Here is a 22,016-nt window from a genome sequence, read left to right as displayed (position 1 = left end):
CTATCTTTAATGGACTCCTGAGCCACTGTGACTCACATTTATCTTTCATGACTTAGCACATTTAATGTAGTTCGATTTTGACATTGCAGAGAGCTCACCAGGCACTGCTTTTACGTTAATTGGGCCTGAGGACAGGGGCTACCTGGGGCATAATGGTGGGAACATTCCCACCTAATGTTCTGCCTCTGCTGTCCACAGAACAGAAGTAAAGACTCATCCTATGGCTGTGGGTGCACCAGATGAATGAATGCCTACGGGGAGTTGGTGGGAAATTTAAGCCTTTAAAAATTATCCTTTGGGAAAATTACTCATTTTAAGTTATGAGTTTTCTGAGTTCCTGTGATTTCACAGTTGATGGATAGATTCCTCTTCTAATTTCACAGAAGTGAACTTCAGAAGTAACATAAATACACAAAAAGCTCCATTTTTTGCAAAAGTTTTTTTTTCAAATTTCAAGACTATATGACAGACTTCGAGAATCCCAATATAATTCTTTTATTTGAATTCTTTACTAAAATATTGCATTAAGTATTCTTTTTTTAATTTGACAGTACCAGATACCAAAGAGGGACAATTTCAAAAAGTAAAGATTTATTTTAGCTCACGCTTGTGGAGGTTTCAGTTAATGGTCGTCTGGTCCCTTCGCTGTGCACTTGTAGCAGAGCAGAGCACACTGATGGGGAACACCGAATAGCTCGGAGCTACTCATCTCACGAAGAGGGGCAAATGACAAGACATACCCTTTCATGGCAAGGCTCTCATGACCTCTTCTCCCCCTCCAGGCTCCACCGCCTGTTAGCTATTTCACTTCTCAACAATGCCCTTTACATGAGTCATCAGTAGATGAACCTGTTCATGAAGACAAGGCACCCATGATCCAATCATTTCCCACATTCCCCTCCAATGAACTACTATGTAGGGACCCAAGTTATCAATGAAAGCTCTTTTAGAGTTAATACTTCATTATAAATCATAGCAAATATTAACAATTTAGACATTCCTTTTGGTCACTTTTGTCTGTACATTTGGTGTCATTTTCTAAATACACGGAATTATATTACTACTAATATTATTCATGTTTGGGTTTTCCTGTCTCTGATAGTATACAGTTCCATACATCTCTTTCAGTTATTCTGACTCAGACCCTGAAAACTGAAAGAAAAGTGCCGTCCTTGAAGAAGTCACAGGTGTACTCTTTAGAGAAAGAATTTTATACAGGGTCAGAGGCATTTTGATGGAAAATGGCACTAACCTATAGGAATCAGAAGAGGAAAAGTTAATACCAGTAGCTTGCCCTTCTGCTGTAGTCTCCTGGAAAACAGGGCCTGATAGATATCAATGCACACATAATGCATTTGCTGTATATAGAGAACAGTGTTTAAGGTACTTGCTTTTCATGGTATTTAACCCTTGAATTTAGTCTATTGAAGTCTACTGTGTTGATGGTTATTTAAAACTTACATGTACTCTCTGTCATCTTATCCAAGTAATTAAGATACTTTAAGTACCTAAGGAGAGCCATGTGTCTCCTTCTGTAGCTGTATCCTGAGACACATTTCCCTGGGGGTTTTCATTTTATTGTGTGTGAAAAACAAACGCGTCCTGTTGTGTGACGAATACAAAAGTACATGAGGCTATTAATTGCTCTGTTAATGGGATTACGAATTATGTTTCTTTCTAAACAACAGGATTTCTACCTAATTCATTAGTAATCTAGGAATCTTGATTTGTCTATAAAAACAACATGCCTTTATGAGTGGAAAAATAAAAGAGTAAATAACTTGTTCTCTGATGCTGGACCTTGTTCCTGGCACCTCATATAAGAACTAGATAGAAGTGATGTTAGACCTGTGTCCATTACATATCAGAACTCTGGGTTAGAAGCTGACAGTATAGGGGTTGGTACAGCAGCAGCGTCACCCTCAGGGGATTGACAACTTGGTTGAATGCAGCATGTTGGTGAGAACTAAAATGTGTGATCAGACACCATGTTGATGCATAAACGAGATCCACCAAAACCAAAAGAGGAACAATTCTCCCTGAATATGTTCAGAAGATGTCATAAAGCAGCAGACTGGTACACCAGGTCCCAGGAGGTTATGGAAGAATTAGAAGAATAAGGAAGATCCCATGCACGGGAACCTGTAACAAAACTCACAGGTCTAAAATGAAAATAGTTGAGCTTCCAAAGAATACCTTTTTGCTTACTACTGTATAGCCAGAGCCCAAATGGTGTCCATAGCTGCCCACTGAAAAGCATTAGCAAGTGTGTGTTAAAATGAATCATGGTGCTGTGTGATCAGAACTTTGGGAATGGAGTGGATTGATGGGGCAGCTAAGGAAAGCCAACAGTCAAATAGTATCACACCCTCAAGGTCTTGTATGTCCATAATGGAAAATGTGGGCTTTGTCCTATAATTAAGCACACCATCATCAAATTCCTTGAAATGTCAGGTCTGTGACATTCATGAGCTTCACTTGAGGCTCCTTTACCTATAAAACTCAGGAAAGACTGGCTCAAACAAAGTCGAGCTAGTGGTTTAGACTGTCTCATATACATTATAAAGTTCAAAGAGGAACCTAGATCAGTCTTCAAATTTCTAAGATCCTGAATCCTGATCAAAGGTAATTTCCTCTCTGGTCTGGAGTTCTCTACATATTTACAAAGTCTACTCTGAGCAAAGAGAAGCTATCATAGGTTTTCTAACAAGTAATTGACATTCAGGCATTAAATTTCAGTTTTGGAGACTTTGGGTAGGGAACGGAATGGGGTAAAGCAAGGGTGGGATTTAAACGGCCCTGTGGAAGGCAGATGCCATACTTTAGGTAGAAGATAGTGATGATGATCTGACCATAAGAATAGAGTAGGAGAGGGCTGGAGAGAGGGCTCAGAGGTTAAGAGCACTGACTGCTCTTCCGGAGGTCCTGAGTTCAAATCCCAGCAACCACATGGGATCTGATGCCCTCTTCTGGTGTGTCTGAAGAGACAGAAAGTATACTCACATACATACACATACAAATCTTTAAAAGAATAGAGAAGGAACATGAGCAGTGACTGGCATTCCAGGGGTAGAACATGTCAGAACCATGAGCACATACATGAGCATATGCAGGTGGTGTCCTGTACAAGAGTACAGAGCCAGTGGGTCCGAGAGCACAGAATTTGGCCTCTGCTCTTTGCTGCCAAGCCTTGGACCAGACACAGAGCTGCATGCACTCTTGGTTAGTGGCTGATGGAGTGCTGAGCTGGACAAGAGGAGTGTGGAAGATGAAGACATTTCTACATGGTTACCTTGATCAGGTTGTTTTATATCTTTCTGTAGGCATCTTTGAAAACTTTTCAAACTATTGTTCCTGAAGTCAAGATCTCTAGGGAAGGAAATTGAATGTGTAAGTCTGCTGTTCTGAGTAGACTCTGCCAAAAAGCTAAGGTTTCGCCTTTATCCCATATTAAAGTATAGGTACTATCAAATCAAAATAATCTCTTCTGAGACTTGAAGCAGGGGTTAGAAGTCCAAGCGCTTACAGTGTCCACTCGAGCATTGGAAATAAGCAAAGTGCATAATAGGTTGTGCGTCTGCGCATGAAGCTGACAGGAAATTTCTCCTTTCACACACAAAAAAAAATACAATGTATTGTTATTCATTTGCTTTTAAGCGAACAGCCTTCTCCGTCTCTATTTTTTAACCTTTTTAAAAAGACTTGGGAGTGTGACACATTTCCCCATTCTAAGAACAGCTTTTCCACAGCAGAAGCAATGAACGGCTCCCTGCACACCTGCAATGTGTGACACAGTGAAGAGTGCTGGGTCAGGCAGTCTGAGTTTTCAGGAGAAGATGAAGGTTCCACTATTTTATATAAAATCTCACACAGCTTAAATGGTTCGTGGAAAATGTTATAGTATGCTGCACGGAGTAAATAAAGCAAACATGTGAGCCACGGTTTGTGTTCTCTGCCTTGATCCATGTGGACCGTCCTCTGCACACATGGATCTGATTTCTTTGAAAGTTGGAAATCCATATTTTTAGGTAGACAGGTGTTAAATGACCTGCTAAGTTGCCCTGAAAAACTTATGTTGAATTGGTAATGGGTGAGTGGGAAGAGAAAATCCCTGTTTCCCGAGCCAGTAACTGGAGCACTGTCTTTATTTTTGCATTAAGCCTTGGCTGTGGAAAGAAATTTATATATATATATATATATATATATATATATATATATATATATATACATATATATATATATATATATATGATTAAGTTGGTGCTCAAATTTAAGTAACACCATCAGTGGAGTAGAGGCACAGAAATCTTCCAAGGCAAAAGTAACAGACTGCACGAAGTCCAGAGCTGGGCAATAGGAGCCAATTTACTAACATGAATTTTCCACTGGCATTCAAACCTGGTGTATTCAGTTTCAGAGAGAGAGAGAGAGAGAGAGAGAGAGAGAGAGAGAGAGAGAGAGAAGCATTGTAGAGCTATATATATCAGTAAGAACCTTGATGTCAAGGGGACTGTGAAATAGTGCAAGGGGATTTAGTCCTGGAACTAACATGATGTCACATCATGGTTCGTGGCAAGACTCTTAATGGCACACATGTGAGCACGTAGATCAGATCCATCTGTCAGGAAGGGGGAGTTCTCACACGGGTGGCAATCACCGTCTTTCTAAGGAAACATGGAAGAGGTGTTTAGTCCCTGCTGATGGGGAAGATTAGAATCAAGCAAGTTTTATGAATAGGAAATGATGAACAGATAAATCTGCGCAGAAATGGAAATGCGACAAGATTAGGAGCTGATGCACACCTCTCTGAGGGGAAAAAGTACAAAGCCTGAAGAGCTGTCAGGCTGGGGAGGGATTTGTTTCCTGAAGTGCAAAGAAGAGACTTGAACAAAGCTATAATTTTAGTAGACACTGTCAAAGTGAATTGGTTACAGCTCTTTCTAAAAAAGCTGCCATTTAGGAGTTGCTGGGTCACACATGGCAGGGAAATGGTGTCATTGTCACCTTAAGATGCCAGATTCATCCATGCCTTCTATCAACAAATACTGAAGGAGAACCAGCCTTGCAGTATCACCACGATATACCCTTCACTCACTCAATAACTTGGGAGGATCACCTCCCTGTAGGTGACAGTCCTTAGGTACTCAGAAGGGACCTTTGTGGGTAGCAAGGCCTGAGTTTGCCCTGAGCTTTCCAAGACTGTGAGATCACTGGGTCAAATCTCCAGATTATGAAAATGGTGGCTTTGGGGTCCTAAGTCTGAGGATCCTGGATCCAGGGATCAGGCAGTACCTTCTGCAGAACTGTGTAGGAACTCCCTGTAAGATCACCTTTAAAAAACAAATTCTGGGAAAGGACGGCAAATCCATCAGCTGTTTTCCCATCTGCTCGCAAGAGACTAGCAATCGAGAAACGTAACAAATGGATCCCCTAATTTCCGTGTAAACATTCTTCCCTATATAGAAGAGAGTGTGCTTCCTTCTCCTCAGAATACTGCCCCTGCCTCCTAGATCACATCCTCAGAAGAGTCACCACCACCTATCGTCCCTGCTTCTTTCTTCCTTGTCTCCTTCCCTACTGAGTCTTTTCTTCTTTCTTCTCCTCCTCCCTTCCGGTCCTAACTTTGCTGATTTCAGATTTCTTCTCATGTCAACCATCTCAGTCATTTAAACATAGTATTCCTCCTGAAATACCTGAAGAAGTAAAGTTGAAAATAGCAGGGACACTTATGTCCCCCAGGTCACAGAAAATGTGGCCCTCAACTCAACCCAGTGGGCAGCAACATGAAGTACCCTTGAGCACCCCTGCACCTCTAGTTGATTTCTTAATACCAAACTGTAGGTCAAATAAGAGAAACTGCAGGTAACAAAACCAAGGGCGGATGCATCGATGCTAGCTAGCTTCCAGTTGCTTTTCCATTGTGGAAAGGATGGGGAACCACTGAGGGTAATTTTAGCTCCATGATTTCACCTTTAAAGTTTATCTTCAAGAGTAGCTTCTCCTTGGTGGCCTACCCTTTAATTTGCTGTTTCCTCAGTTTTCTTTATGGAAGTGGCAGGAAGCACTTATCTTCCAGGAAATCAGGAGTCTGAGCTCACAGGCAGCAAGGTCTGCCTCCCAAGCCCAGCTTTTATAACCACTCCTGAGTATTCTGTGAGAAGGTCATTTCTTTGTTTTCACACCTGCAAAGAGGAGATAAAGGAACTTTTAACCTATTATCTCAAGAGAATTAGGCATCTAAAATTTATAAAATTTTCTGAAGGTAAAAAAGTAGAAAAATATGTTATCTACTATAGAAGAGTAACTTTTTAAGGAGCTCAATGTTCTGGAAATACCTAAATTAAAACCTAAAAATACTGAACTATATTCACACATATGTGGTATGTGTGTGTGTGTGTGTGTGTGTGTGTGTGCGCGCGTGCGCACGTGCGCATGTGCATGTGTTTATACACATATATTTGAAATAGATATAATGCATATTATATTATACATATATGTATATGCATACTCACATTTCCATATATTTGTGTGCAACCACATGTATACATGTGCACATGTGTGAGATTATCAGAACTCATATTAATTCATGAATTCAAGCCTTGTATAATGCTCAAAAACCAACTTGGAATTTTGGAACCATTATTTCCTAGCAGATTGGGGTTATTTTTGGTAAAATGATGTCAAAATTAAAAGTTTGCCTATCTAGACCTTAGTGTTCTCTGAGTGAGCTGAACCAGGATGAGGCTGATGCTGCCTGTTACTCTTTTCTCTTAACAGATATTGGCATTGTGCAGTATGTACACAAAGGTAGTTGTTCTTTGAAAGGCCTTCTGTATACATGATGACATCAGAGTAGGAAAATGCTTAGTAAAGAGTCCCTTCATCTAATCTCTTCTTATTGCTAACTAGGAATAGACAATCATATACAAACAACAAAAGCCACCCCGAACTTATCCACTGACCAAATGTTCAGCAGAGGACTGGAGAGATGGTTCTGTGAGTAAAACATTTTGTATAGGCCAGAGTTTGGGTCTGTAGAACCCATGTGAATCCAGATATAACAGCACATATTTCTCATCCCAGCATGCCAAGGTGGGAGATGGAAAGAAGAGAATCCCTAGAAAGTTACAAGCCAGCTAGCTTGACATCACAGAGACCTGTTCTGTTGCAAAAAGAAAGGTTTTCCTCAGACTTTCACATGCAAAAAGGACCATGAAACATGTACTCCTGTACAAACACATGAATATGCACACACATTTTGTACACACACAAACAAATTTTTCAACAGTGAAAACAATTATTTTCACCAAGATTACTTTATCACCCAGAGTATATGAAATCTCCCCCCCACGCCAGAGTCCTTTGCATTGTGTGACTGCTTCAAGTAGATGATTCATTTTCAATTTTCATTGTTCATCTCTATTGGATGAAAGGACTGTTACATAACACCTCTTACCATAGGTATATATTGTGTGTTGAACATATTCCCTCACAGACATGCCTTCCCTGTCTTTTACTCCCCTCTTTCCTATAACCATTTGTCCTCTTTGTTTCCCTAGTTTGAACTAAGCATAGTTTAAAATTGTGATGAGTTCAAAGAAAACGGCAACACGCTTATATTATTATTGAGAGGACTTGCATTATTTGTCAGAGGACTTCCCAAGTCATACACAAAGAACATGGCAATACTTGTGCATGGCCTTTAGATATACAGGGAAGGCTATCCCCAGATAGAAAACTCAGGCAGTGGCATTCGTCTGTCCAGTCACTATGGTAGTATTGTAGCTCCTCGGAGCCTACTTACCACACATGTTTATATACTCTCCCTGAGTTCAAATGGCTTGATCTTTACCCTAGATCCTTGTCCAGAGCCTGTAATCTAGGCCAGGAGCAGATAATGAGAGACTGTAGAGCTGTAAACCTCCTTTAAGAATTGTCTCCTTTAGAACAATAGCAAGCACTGAAATAGCTCAGAGCAATCAAGAGGCCCAGAATAAAGTGCTGGCAAAGGGGAAGAGAGTTGTCAAGATAAGACAATTGCTGGGATAAGTAAGAAAAGGATTTAACCCAGATGGTGGCAGACCTATGAGAGTAACAGATGCCTGCTGAACTCCATCTCAGAGAGGTCTGAGGACACATCCCATCTTTGATTTAAATAGCAAGATGTTTACTGTGGCCTCAGGTACAGCAGCCACATGACAGATCAGCCACAAGGCACAGGACACACACTTGCCATTGTTGCTCCCGATATGCAACACAACACAGCTGAGGTCGGGGAAGGGCTGCGTTTGAACTATGTTCAGTTGAAAGAGATGGTGTCCTGGAGTCATTCCAGGTGACTGAGGCAAGCATTTTGATGAGAAGAAGCATAAGACAGAGGGAAGGCAAGAAAACAACAGAACAGGATGAAGGCTCTCTGTCATCCAACATGGGATGTTACTCACATTTTTTTTCCTGCAACTGGTTTAAGGATACACAATTTATATTTTCCAAGAATTTAGCACAATACCTACAATCTTCAACATGGAATGGAGTTCTTCATAAACTAGAGATAATAGAGAAAAACAGGGATTGTCTATCTTCTCTCATCTTTGAGGTCAGACAGATTCTTTTCTGTATTTAGAATGATAGGGCACAATTTGTGGAAGCAGGCTAAAAATAAATCTGTCTGCACTCAAAAAGGTTGGGCCTCAAGAACTTAGGATACTGAAAGCTTCGTATCCATGCCCCATGGCCAATGACAGATTTCAAGCAACAGAGAACAGGAAAAGTGCCCAGAGAAGGGAAACTATCAAAGATGTTCCCAATTATCAAGAAAGGGAGAAGGCTTGATTCTAGATGCACAACTGCAGGCTTGGATGTAGATCCGAAGCCACATGGGAGGGACTTTGAAACAGATGGTTGTCAGATGCCACTCCATGGACTGTACAGGGAAGGAACTGAGGGTGGGCTGTCATGCCAAACTGTCAGACACAGAAACCAGCATTCTGCCGCTCACTGGCTGAGTGGCCTTGCACAAGTTACATAGCTTCTGAGCCTCAGCTCCTGCACATGTAAATTGGAAAACTGGAAGTTTATAGGGAGTGTGTGTGTGTGTGTGTGTGTGTGTGTGTGTGTGTGTGTGTGTGTGTGTATGTGTGTGTGTGTTAAAAATCTATGTTGATGGTTTGCTTCTTTCCTGGGATTTTGTTTGCTCATCTTATACCCTAATTTGCCTCAAACTTGTTTTTTTTCATAAAGAGTACTGGATATAGCTTTCATTTATTCAGCACAAATTTATTAAGTATTTACTATATTCTAGGCACTTATTCTAGTTTCATTTTTGTCACTGATAAAATGCTCTGACAAAAAGTAACTTATGAAAGAAAGTTTATTTTCATTCACAATCTCAGTCTATATTTTATCATAACAAAGAATTTGGGGTGATGGCTCCAGCGAAGAGCAGAGGGAAACGAATGGAATGCACATGTACTTATATGCTTGCTTACTTGATACTGTCCATGACCTCTGTCTAGGGAATAGTGTTGTCCATAATGGGCTGGGTCAATTAACAATCATGTCTAATCCCTAAGACATGCTGATAGAGATGATTTCTTATTAAGATGCTCTTCCTAGGTGATTGTAGATTATGTCAAGTTGACAATTAAAACTAACTTCCATAGTACTGTTCAACATGGCCTGGAATATCCTCAAACAGAATAAATAAAAATCATGTTTTCTGGATCTCATATTGCAATGAATATCTCATAAAGATCTGTAGCAAATGAGCTCATAAAACAACAACAAAAGATCAGATCATGTTACAGTATCGAGGGCAAATATAGAACATGAATGCCCTTATGTAATCTTCAAAGAATGGTTTGAAATTTTAAATATGATGGCCTTGAAGTAACTCATTATGATCAGTCAAGAGTAGGAAGGAATGTCAGATTTGAACTCTCCAGCACCGAAATAGTAAATATGGTCTCCTGATCACTGGACACGGGGCTAGACAAGTGTGAGGGTCTCAGCTTTCAGAAAGTTATACTCTCATCTTCTGGGGATGGAGAAAGACAATGATAATGAATATCAAGTTAAGTATAATTAAGGCAAAATGTAGCTTCTCATTGGCTGATGTTATACCAAGTATCTTAATCTCCTCTTCCTTTTGGTCCTCTAAAGTTCTTGCATCTTCTAGAAATAGATGTAAAAACACACTCCTTCTGTCATTGTGTCACCTTAATCCAGTAACTCCGTGTGGGGTATATTCTGCCTCTGATTCTGCTTGGCATTCAAAGACCACAAGGACCCCAAAGAAAAATGAGATGAGCTTCAGTGTAATCTCGGTAGCAATGAATTGTCTGTGTTCTCCTTTGTTAGGAGTTAGCTGCAGTCCCTCAAGAAACTAATCTTTCAAGCTTTTTATTGATTGTCAGGACTACTGATTATCCTAAGTTAGCATAGCAATGTTCTGTTGTTGGGCCACAGCAGAGCAGAGGCATGGACACATGGATCATTCTTGAGCAATCGTGGTTCCTATTAATGGAAAATGATACAGAAGAGATGATGAGGATTTGTGTCAGTTGGTTTTTCTTTGCTCTACAGTGTAATTTTTCTTCCTGTATTGGCAGCGTGTAGTGGGTGGGGTGAGGCCTAGGATAGCGTGTTAGACTTGTTGCTACTGTGATGGAACACCTGAAATAGTTTGAGGAAGGAAAAATTCATCCTGCTTCATGGTTTTAGACATTCTATCAATTCTGAGGCCACAGTGAGACAAAAACAAACAAAACATTCACAGCAGTGGGAAAATGGCAATGAAGTTGCCCCCATCATGACAGACAGGTCTTAGCAGTGGCAACATGTGGACGAAGTTGCTCACATTGTGGTAGACAGGAAGCAGTAAGAGGAACAGAGAGGGACCTGAAACAAGGTATAGGACCCAAGGGCATAACCACAGTGACGGACATCCACCAGCAATGCCCAACTGCCTAAAATTTCTAAAATCTCTCAGGATAATCCCATCACTATCTAGAGACGTAAGGACTCAAGAATGCAAGAACTCTCTATGGAGACATCCAAAACAGGTAGGCAGTTTGGACCATAATCTTTGGGGGTGTAAGTCATCGATGACCTGTGCTCTAGGTAGAAACAGCAATGTAGAAGAGGGGATTTCAAGAAGTACTCATGAGAATTAAAAACTGAGAAAACTGAGCTTGGTAATATGCTGTAGCAATCACTGAGAAAATCCTAAATTCCAGAGGAGAGCAGAAACAGCATCGTACCATATACCAAAGGAGGAAAACACATAAATAAGCCATTTCAGTATTGCGGATCCACAAGGGTAAGCACCACTTTCAGAGTAGCTCTAAGGCATTTCATTAGGTTGCACGCTGGTCACGTTCTCAGTGGTATAAAGTGAAAACAAACTCCAGAATGCATGGTTTATCCAGGACACATCGCAAAGCACTTGGGGAAAACATCGTTCATTCTTAGAGACACTTCTATGTCAGAATTGATCATTATGAGTTCAGGACACCCCAAGACCAAGTTCTCAGCACAAAGGAAATTTATCTTCCCCAGAGAGATAAAAGGTGGGGAATAAGAGACAAGGATGGGATATAGAGGATGAGGGAGAAGGTGAATGGAAGAAAGGAGAAAGGGAAAAGGTATTTGTCCCAGTGGGCAAGGTCAAAGGATTTCTTCTGGATAGAGGAGACATAGTACATAGGAAAGTGGAAGTTTACAAAGGTAAAAGAGGAAGCCCACATTAGACTGTGGTGTGTGATTATAATTGAGCATGTTAATTAGGTGAACCAAGGGTAGCTTTTCATTGTATGACTTTAATATTTTGCTAGCTAGATCTTGGTAGTCAGCCTCAGGAGTGGGTAAATGAGGCCAAATAAGGGGTTAGACCTTGGTGTCTAGCTTTAGCAATGTATCTAATGGGTTTAACAAGGCAGAGGAAATGAAGCCATGTTTGTCAAGCTCAAGCTGGCTAGTGTTCCATCAAGAATGTTCTTTGCATTCATTGTCATAAGGAGACATTTATGTAAATTAATTTTGATGACTTTTTTTGGTACTTTGAGCTGAATCAGGTGCCAAACCTTGGCACAGATTAATAGGTAGTCCTTGACCTCAAGGTATTCACGTTTGGGAGGACTAAATGAAAATAAGCTTGTGGATAGACATTTGCAATGCAGGATGCTAACTCTATTCTGGTTCCCTGCATACAAGGGATTGGTGACAGTGCCAGGCCATTCAAAGGATGTGCCCATAGATCTGAAGGAGGGAAGGAATGGTTTTCTAAACAAGTCAGGTATCATGACAGGAGCATTGGGAGGAGACAGTTTAAAAGAATGGAGGTGTTAGGAATGTTAAGGAGACAGGGAGCAACCAAGCTCCTAAACTCAAAGGAGAAAGGTCAGTTTGTGAGGACAGTCAAGGATCATGTCCTCCAGGATGTCTGGCAGTGTGTCTGCAGGTCAATGGCATGGAAGAAAGAAAGAAAGAAAGAAAGAAAGAAAGAAAGAAAGAAAGAAAGAAAGAAAGAAAGAAAGAAAGGGAGAAAGAAAGGGAAGGAAAAATAGGGAAAGAGAAAGAGAGACAGAAATAGAGAAAGGAAAAGAGAGAGGGAAAGAAAAAGGGATGAAGGGAAGGAGAGAGAGAGAGTGAGAGAGAGAGAGAGAGAGGCGCAGAGGAACTTGGCCTAGAAATGGCACATAGAGGCACTCGCTCACTTCCATATCTGACTTGATGCATATGGTAAGACAAAAGTAGACTCTAGATGCATGCCCAAGATTCTGGTGTCCCTCACAAGAGCTGTTTCTTAAGTGGTGGGATACTCCAATGAACAAGAAGGGGCTCTTTCCTCAGTCATGTTCAGCTTCAGAGTCCCCTTCAGCATAAAGACTGACAGCCAGTGGAGAGGAGGTTGAGGCCCAGTGAAATCAGTGAGAGCTGCCTTGACTTTGAAAAGAGCTGTTCAAACAGGGAAGAGGTAGAATGACCCAACAGCCAAGAAACTAGTCCGTGCCAACATGGATCACCTGGAGTATAATCTGAGCACCGAGAAGGATAGGACATGTCTCTTCAAAGCTCACAAGCTCAGGGAATAGAAACATTTCTTTTGCAAAGCACACTAAACCAATAGAAAAAAAATATTGGAATAAAACTGCATTGATTTATTTTTTCAACAAAAGCAAAAAGTCTGATAGAAGTTTATTCTGAGGGTATTAAAGCTACCCTCCCAGGCAACTTGTAAGAGAGGCTAAACCACATTACAATTCCATTTGAAAGAGAAACTTTAATATGTTTTCCAATAATTTTTATTTTTCCCCTTAGATGAAGAAATGACTGGGCATATTCTCTGATTCACTGTTGGTTTCTGTCGATGCTTCTTCTGGACATTCTTTTAGGTTCCAAGTACACATTTTTAAGCTAATAAACTCGGGGTAACGACACAAAGATTAAGTAGAAGCTCTTCCAGGGGATTGTAGATAAAAGGCCTCCCAGGGTCATCATTGCATAGCACTGTTACTCACTAACTGTAGACCTTTCAGTGGATAGTTTTCCCATCTGAAAAAGGAAAATACAGAACCACATCCCACTGACCGATAAGGATATTATGGACGTGGCTGAGGTCATGCTCAGAACTGTACCTCACAGACCATTTATGCCATTTACGCATTGCCTATTGATGCCATGGCAACTGTTGAGACCCAAGGGCATCTTAGACCCAGAAGGCTCTTTACATTCTCTTCACCGTGTTCCTTTTTCTGTTTTCACAAATGCATTTCAGGGACATAAAAAGTGGTGCTTGGCCCCTTTCATTTCCCAAGGAGGAGAAAACATTATTTTGTAGTAGTTAAGCAACAGGCTAGCATTCAACTATTCTTAAAGTAAGCTACGTGAATTATAAATTACATATCACTATGGCACAACTCAACTGTTTCATGCTTTTCTTCTTGTTCTATAACAATATAAAGAAGGGACACCAGATGTTTCCATCTCTGTCTGTCATATGGGCAGACAATAGGACGTTAATTTGTGAGCTAGGGAGAGCCTTCATCAGAAGCAAGAATTGAATGGTGGACTGTGCATTCTCCATGTTCTATCCTGAATGTCTGTCTTCTCAGTCTTACTGCCCAGTACAGCAGTGTCAGCAAGCAGGGCCATTAAATATGGGTAGATCAAATGGAATTGATGTCCTTACATAAAAGGTCAATGGGGCTTGTCTGTACCCTTCTGACATAGAAGGCACATCAGGAAAGTTCTATCTGAGAGGAGGCCCTCACAGACAGTGCCTTTCTGGGACCTTGATTATGGACTTCCCAGCCCTCAGAACTATGAGTGAGCAACTTTGTTGTTCAGAAATTTCCATTCTAAAGCATTTTTCCACATAAACTTGATCATGCAAACATAAAGCCCCATGAATATTCCCCACATATAGAACTTTCTGGGTGTGTTCTGGGGTAACAGAAGAGGACAAACAAGCACTCCTAAGCCTCTTTTATAAGGACACTAATTCCATTCATGAAGCTCTAATGACCAAGGCCACCCAAAGACATCACCTGATATTATTTTGAAAAGCAGAATTTGAGCATGGGACAAAATAAGATAATAAAATGGAGACCAGGAAGTCCCATGTCAAACTCTGGCGTGGTTTTTGCTTCCTCACTGCTGCACCTTCTCACTATGTGCTCACACCACAGAAAGAGATAGAAACAAAACCATCGCCTTTCATGAAGGATCTGGTTAGGTCAGGATTCTACCATTATGACCTCATTTGACCTTGATTCCCCTTTCTCAGAAATTCCATAGGTAGTACAGGCCCAAGGTAGGAGTACAGCTTCAAACACATGAGTTTTGAGGGGAAACAATTCAGCTCACAACATGATAGGGGGAAAAAAGAGAAGAGCAGGGTTCAGATGGTAAAAAGCCTTGTCAGTGCACAATAATGAATACATGACTATTGTGTCTGCTAGGAAGACACATGCTATATCTACTTGGACTCTATGAACCAGGAGTTTCCCAAAGTCAGCTCTCCCCCTTCTCTGCTGTACTCTACAGTGAATCCTTGCAGTGGCCTTCCTGTTTGCCATGCCCCCACTGAATCCTATGTAGAAATGAAGACCCTGGGGTGATGGCAACACAAAGAGGGACTTTGTGATCTGACTAGGTTATTAAAGTGCTTATCCAGAAGACCCCAGAGAATGAGTTAGACTCTTCCCCTAGGCTCCAGAAAAGTAAACCTGCCTTTTAAAGTCACTAGTGTATGGAATACAACTCAGCATCAGAACCCAATCTGAACCTCTCTGCTTTGCCGCTATCCCTCCAGCAATGACTTCCATTGCTGGTTCAGTGGCACTCACTCTCTCATGGGTTAGCTATTGTAAAAATGTTGTCTATTCTATAAAAGTCATAGTGCTCAGGAGAGCTGAAATGGCCCAGTAAGTAAACTGCACAACTCTGGGGTGGGCAGGGAACACATAAGTGACAGCACGTGTACTTTCTGACTGTATCATACCTTCTCTTTCAAAACTCAGGTGACAGTGACGGATGGCGGTTCTTCTCCGAAACAGTCAACCATTTGGGTGGTAGTTCAGGTTCTAGATGAAAATGACAACAAGCCCCAGTTCCCTGAGAAGGTCTACCAGATCAAGCTTCCAGAGCGTGACCGAAAGAAGAGGGGTGAACCCATTTACAGGGCTTTTGCATTTGACAGAGACGAAGGCCCCAATGCAGAAATCTCCTACAGTATTGTGGATGGGAACGATGATGGAAAGTTCTTTATTGACCCGAAAACTGGCATGGTCTCTTCCAGAAAGCAATTCACAGCAGGAAGTTATGACATCCTGACGGTAAGATCTAATTCCAGAGCATCAGTGGGGTATAGGTGAGTCCTCTTATTTGTGCCTAGTTCTTTGACCAATAAATGTCTAATGTTAAAGTGCAGAAATAGCTACAGAAGGCTGCTTTGAGGGAGCCAGTTACAGGTGAGAAGTTTTACCTTCCTGGGTGGTGCTATAAATAGTCAGACTTTCCTTTGTTGTGTCCTATCATCAAACTTTCACCAATTCTCTGGCTTGCTGGAAGCACAAGACCGTACATTCTGAGCCCAAACTCATTCCCAAGGTGCTGAACACAACATATATCTAGTGCAAAGCAGAAGAAACTATGATATGCATGCATACAGGTACACATGTTCACACTTACATGGACCCAAACATGCATACACTCACACATATGTACACAAATGCATATGATCACACAAGTGCATACACATTTGCATACATATTCCCACATACATGCATGTACATTGTACACACTCATACATATGCTCACACATGTGTACAGCGCACATAAACACATATGCACACACACACTATATTTAAACATGTGGATATAAATACACACATATATGTACATGCATACATGCATATACAAACTCAGTGCGTGCAAACTTACATACATATAGAAGCACATAACAAACTCATACATATAGAAGCATATAACATACTTACATTTACACATACATACATTCACATATACATACATGCTCACATGCATGTACACATGTGCTCATATATCCTACACTTGATCTTAGCCAAAAGGCCGAGAAGCGATGTGCTCATATATCCTAACACACAAATAATATCTCACATTGTACTTCATTCCTCCTTCAACATTCATTAGAAGCGAGGTTCAGAATCATGCTATGAGGAATTAAATTAGCTATTTCTACTCACAAAAATTATTACCCTTGGCCCAAAATACTGTGAATTATAAGTACAGCATTTATTTTTTTATGATTTCACATCTCAGAACTTGGTTTCAGGCAGACATGGTATGAGCTCTGTACATTCCACTCCAGAGTCGACTCTGGAGTCTCAACTGAACACAACTTTTCTTCTTGTGACACTGTGCAGAAAATAGTCTTTGGGCTTTATACTGTGTGAGTGAAATCTTTAGCCCCCCACGGACTCAGAGCACTAAGCTGTCTTTCTGTGTTCCCCTCCATGTGTGACTAGATCAAGGCTGTGGACAATGGCCGCCCACAGAAATCCTCCACTGCCCGCCTCCACATCGAATGGATTAAGAAGCCCCCACCTTCACCTATACCATTGACATTCGATGAACCATTTTACAACTTCACCATCATGGAGAGTGACAAAGTAACAGAGATTGTAGGGGTGGTGTCTGTGCAGCCAGCTAACACCCCTCTGTGGTTTGACATCATCGGTAAGTTCAAGTCTCTAGAGCGTATCAGGAAATAGACGTAACTATTTGAAGGAACTTGCCAAGCAAACAAGTAAATGAATGAATAAGTGAACGAATAAATAAATAAATAAATTTAAAAGGCAAAAGAAAAGCTTAAAAGCTGGCAATTAAGCCTAAGATTAAACGTAGTGCTGGGATGCAAAAGAGCCAGTAAAGTGGAAACCAACCTGTGCTTTCGTTCGATTCCGTAGCTGAGCTGAAGAGAGTGCTCTCTGGCTGGATCTCTCCATAGTACGTTATTTATGGCAATCTTACTGTCCTTCTATGTGTCATTTTAATTCTATTGTCACACTTGGCTAATCTCATTTCTAAATGTATTGATGGTACTAGACTTGCTGTCCTTCATTTCTCTCTTTTTCTTCACCTTTTTTTCTGCATTCTGTTTTTTTTTCTGCTCCTGACTGCCCTGCTGCAAGGTGGCAAGCATGCTCGAGAGATGTTCTATATTCTACAGACAGCTTGTGGGCAGAACTGTTCAACAGAAGGTACCCTTAGTGCAAACACATTTGCTAAAATACGGCTATCCAATCTGCCTTTTGCATTTTTTTAAAAAACAAATTGAATTACATCTTCCATAACTGCCTGTGAGAGACTGAAGCGCAGCCCACAGGTTTCATACGTGCCTCTGACAGCGGCCTCATTCCACATATCCAATGACTTGAGATTGAATGGGTTTGGGGTTTGGGGGGGTTGTTTTGATTTTTCTCCCATTGCTTTGGAGATACGTGTGGGTTTTTTGTTGTTCTGTTTTTATCTTTTTGTAGGGTCGCTTTATTTAACTGGGAATTTTCCAATTGAAAATAAACGAGAATGTAATTCCAGCCCCCCTGCCTTTCAGCAGTAGTATCATTCACAGACCAAAAAGCCCCACCGGGAGAGTCCCCTGGCTGCTGTCCACAAAAGGAAGGGTAGGAAATAGAACCTAGATGTGTGGCCAGTAAAGCCCCCACTCACCCTGAATAGAGAAAGCAGATGGAAGGAAGCAGGCAGGGCAGACCCGGGAGCCAACTTTTAAATTCCTTGAAAGAAAGCAAGCAAGCACGCCAGGCTGCAAAAGGGAAAGGGCAAAACAGCCCTTCCACAAACCTGCAGGGAGAGCGCTGGAGAGGAAAAGCATGTAGGACAGGGAAATAAAACAGGCTGTTGTCAAAGAGAGAGGAGAGTATGTGCCTGCCAGGGGCTGATCATTTCCCAGGGTTCTCTGTGAGCATCGAGTAAGCCAGAAGAGCACTCGTGTGGGAGAATCATTTCCTTCCTCATGATGACTGGACAGGATGGGCAGCAACCTGCCTCCCCTTCAAACAGCTGGGTCTGGAGAAAGCGTTTAGGAGGCTCCACATCTGGTTTCATGAAGCATAGGGGAAAAAAAGCATGTTCTATGTCTCCCAGTCAAACCTCAGAGAGTCCTCTGAACTCCCAACAAGTAAGGGCTTCCCCTCTGCATTTGTTCTGTGAAACACAAGACATCTTAGTTTTAGGTAATTGATGTCAATCTCATCATCTCTTCATATGACCATCCTTCCAATGCCTTCGTGTCTGCCAGTGTATTTGAGATGGAACATCTTCTGGCCCATGAGAAATGTTTCTACCACCATCCCAGTAGTTTCTGGCTTATTCAGTTATCATACGAAAACAGTCTCTTCTTTCTTGATGCAAGGAAGCATTGCACATGGTACCAGTTAGTTGTCGTTTGCCTGCCTGGACACCTTTGGTCATCCCTTTACCAACTCACTTTGCAAAGCATCCCTGCTGGCTGTTACTTGTCCAAGCTGGCCACGCATAGGAACTCGCTAGCTACCTTTCTTTGATGCTAAGTGTGGTGGATCACCTGACCCCAATTCTTTGGGTCAGTTTGTAATTCTTCAACATCTCCACAAGTATGACTAGGTGTACGCTAGCATATTGCTAGGAGTGCTACTTGTAAGACTATTCATGGGTTTTTCACATCCTGTACTACTGTACATTTTCATTTATGCGTGTGCCATCTCCATTCTTCATGCTCAAGGTCAAAGCCCATATCTCCATTCTCTCTCTCTTGCTGGAGCTATGCTGCTTTCTACTCAGGGTGAATGAACTAAGATACGGAGACTGGTGGTGATGCCTGAAGCAACCATGTTAACCTCCTGGCCCTACAGATGGTCTATATGAGATTCCATTTTATGCCAACCCCAATAGCTTCAATAGTCCAGGCTGTTTATAGAGACCCTCCCTCTGCATCTGCATTCACAATAATCCCTAATCCAGAAACCATATGCAAAGTGCGGCCATAACTATCATGGCTCCTTTATCCTTGTACTCCTAAGCACTTTCCTTCTCCATAGATTCTGCTTCCCCTCACCCCCACCTCATCCATTCTACTGTACGAATGAGAGGAGTTTTCTCAATGAAGGCTGCCAGGACTGTCCCCTGATCTGGAACCCTCCATCACAGACATTTCTCTGTGAATCTGATAACAGATTGCTAAATTTCTTCTACAAATTGAAGTTACTGGGCCTCCTGCCCAAACAGATCATGATTTTATTTCCATCCCCAGGTTCAGCCAACAATGTCTTTAAATGCCAGCTCTGTGGAACTTTGAGTCATTTCCCAGGTGCTGGTGGTTTGCAGTAGAGATGATCGCCTTTATCAAATCTCCTACAAATATGGCTCGCCTGCCTGAGTCATAATTTACCCGCTGTGCTGACATCCTCTTCCTTCTTTTAAAACCTTTTGTTTGCTTTATCAGCCTCAGGTGTTTCATCCTCACTGTCCAATTTTACCCCTTGTGAATCTTCCTTTCCCCCTTGCCTAAGCATCATCACTGATCAAACTAGCACAGAGGGAACTGAGAGTGGGCAGTGCCCCTTGGCACCTAATGCCCATCTGTGAGCTCTGCAGGGAGACAGAGAATAAACATGAGGTAAGGAAGCTCAACATGGATTCAAAAAGCAGCCTCCTGCTTGAGGTTTTGTCCAAATCCTCTTGTGAAGAATAAGTCAACCCAAGATCACACCATAAATCTAGTGTATTCGGACACCCTTGAAGAACACACTGAGAGGCTTAGGGCAGAAAATCCTCATCTGGCATGCCCATCTTTAAACTGCTCAACCTGGTGAAACCTCATTCAGGAGACAAAGATGGTGTTTCAGCCTGCCTTTCCTTCCCCTTGAGAGCATATTCTCACTTGCACATTTTCAGACTTCCAGGGCTCTGATTTTGACTGAATTTCCTTACCTCCTACCAGAACACAAAGTCCCAGGAACTCCGTATGAGCAGCATTTTGTCCCCAAGCCTAAACACTTGCGTTTTTCTCAACTCCAAAGAAACTGGGTTTCTTCTGTAGTGAGATCCTTCTGCTCTCAGAAACAAGCCCTACTTATAACCAAGCTAAGAAGCTGTAATTAAAAGGCAACATAATAAAGTTCAGCTGTTGTGGATTTAAACAGCCCAACACACAGCATGCTTCCTTTCCTTTATAACAGGGAAAGAAAATGAAGGGAACAAAAATAACCCACAATCCTTTGCGGCTTCGCCAGGTATCTTCACACTTCTCAGGAGGCTCTGGCGTCCCCTCAGACATTCTTTGATTTACATACCTCCAATGTGCAGGCAATCTGGTTCTCAGCTCAGCCCCTGAATCCTATCCTGATAGCAAATATTTGAATTGTAAAGGCTGCCATCATTAACAACTTTGTATTCAAAACTGAGGCATGCTGCCTTCCAGTTTTTACCTGACTTTAGTTTTTACCGAATCATCGTAGAAACATGTTTCACCTTCCAAATAGGAAGCACACGAACTTTGCTCTGATTTGCTTTCTCAGGAAGGAGAAAGGGTATATTAACATGAATCTCTGTTCTAGCCTCTCAGACATCTTTCTGTGCTGCAGGTAGACAAGGGCTACCTTGGCCCTCAGTCCACATAAGGCTAGTCGTAACTCAGAGCTTGGGCACCTCTGGACTTTTCCTAACCTGGCAGCCACATTTCTCCATCACCACCTCTCACCTAGCCAGTATCTAGAGAATCCCCATCTGTTTATAACTCAGCTGCTCTCCCAACAGAGTAAATTCTGCTCAGCTAGTCAAAGGACATCAAACACTCCATTCCCCTTACTCTGCTTTCATCCCCTAACTTGATCTCAGGCAAGACCTGCTTTTCTTTTTGGCACTGATCTCATTTATGGAATCATACTGGAGAAATTTTAGAAAAACAATTAAGGCCCCAAACTACTTCATATTAATTATCTTAAGAAAAGGGGCCTTGGACTCAAGTCTAGGGTTTTTCTGTTGTTACTCCTTCCTACCACCCTTTCCTGCCCTCCAGCTCCTGCCCTCCATTGAAATATCAGCCTGCTGTGTGCTTGCTTCATTCCAAGGCAGAAAATTATTCATGATCACACCGTCACTGGCACAGAATGTCTTTCCTTCAGTTGGGTGTACATGCTGAACTTGAACGAACAGCTTGTGCACGGCTCCCTCCGTTCATTGAGATTCAGTTGCTCAGGGTTTTGGAAGCTTCTCAGTCACACCTCCCCCTGGGTGACTCCTAGATTTGGGTTGGCATTTTTTCAATTACATGGGCAAGAGTGGAGTTATTTTCTAGAGGAAGAACCTGGACGCTTCTCTACAGGAGAATCTGTTCCATTTTCATCCCTGAGTCTCTTAGCAGAAATGGCACCGGCAGAAGCCTTCTCCTTGGTCAGGAGTGTTCAGCATTTTGAGGCTAAGAGATGATGTAATCTAAAAGTCTCAAATGGGATACCCACCTTTAAAGAAAAGCT

At 41.8% G+C, this 22,016-nt stretch overlaps 1 protein-coding gene across 4 annotated transcripts in view; it reads left to right on the top strand.

The window, feature by feature from the left end:
• Fat3 (FAT atypical cadherin 3) overlaps positions 1 to 22,016 on the top strand; it is a 580,764-nt gene that overhangs the window by 450,257 nt on the left and 108,491 nt on the right. For 3 of the 4 annotated variants that reach the window (NM_001413472.1, XM_087560394.1, NM_138544.1), the window contains 2 exon segments: positions 15,525 to 15,839; positions 17,010 to 17,220. In NM_001413472.1, coding sequence (NP_001400401.1) covers positions 15,525 to 15,839; positions 17,010 to 17,220 — 526 coding nt within the window. 4 annotated transcript variants of the gene reach the window in all.

The sequence above is a fragment of the Rattus norvegicus genome, chromosome 8 (assembly GCF_021556685.1).
Source record: "Rattus norvegicus strain SHRSP/BbbUtx chromosome 8, alternate assembly SHRSP_T2T, whole genome shotgun sequence".
Taxonomy (NCBI): domain Eukaryota; kingdom Metazoa; phylum Chordata; class Mammalia; order Rodentia; family Muridae; genus Rattus; species Rattus norvegicus.
This window is presented reverse-complemented; position numbering and strand designations above follow the sequence as displayed.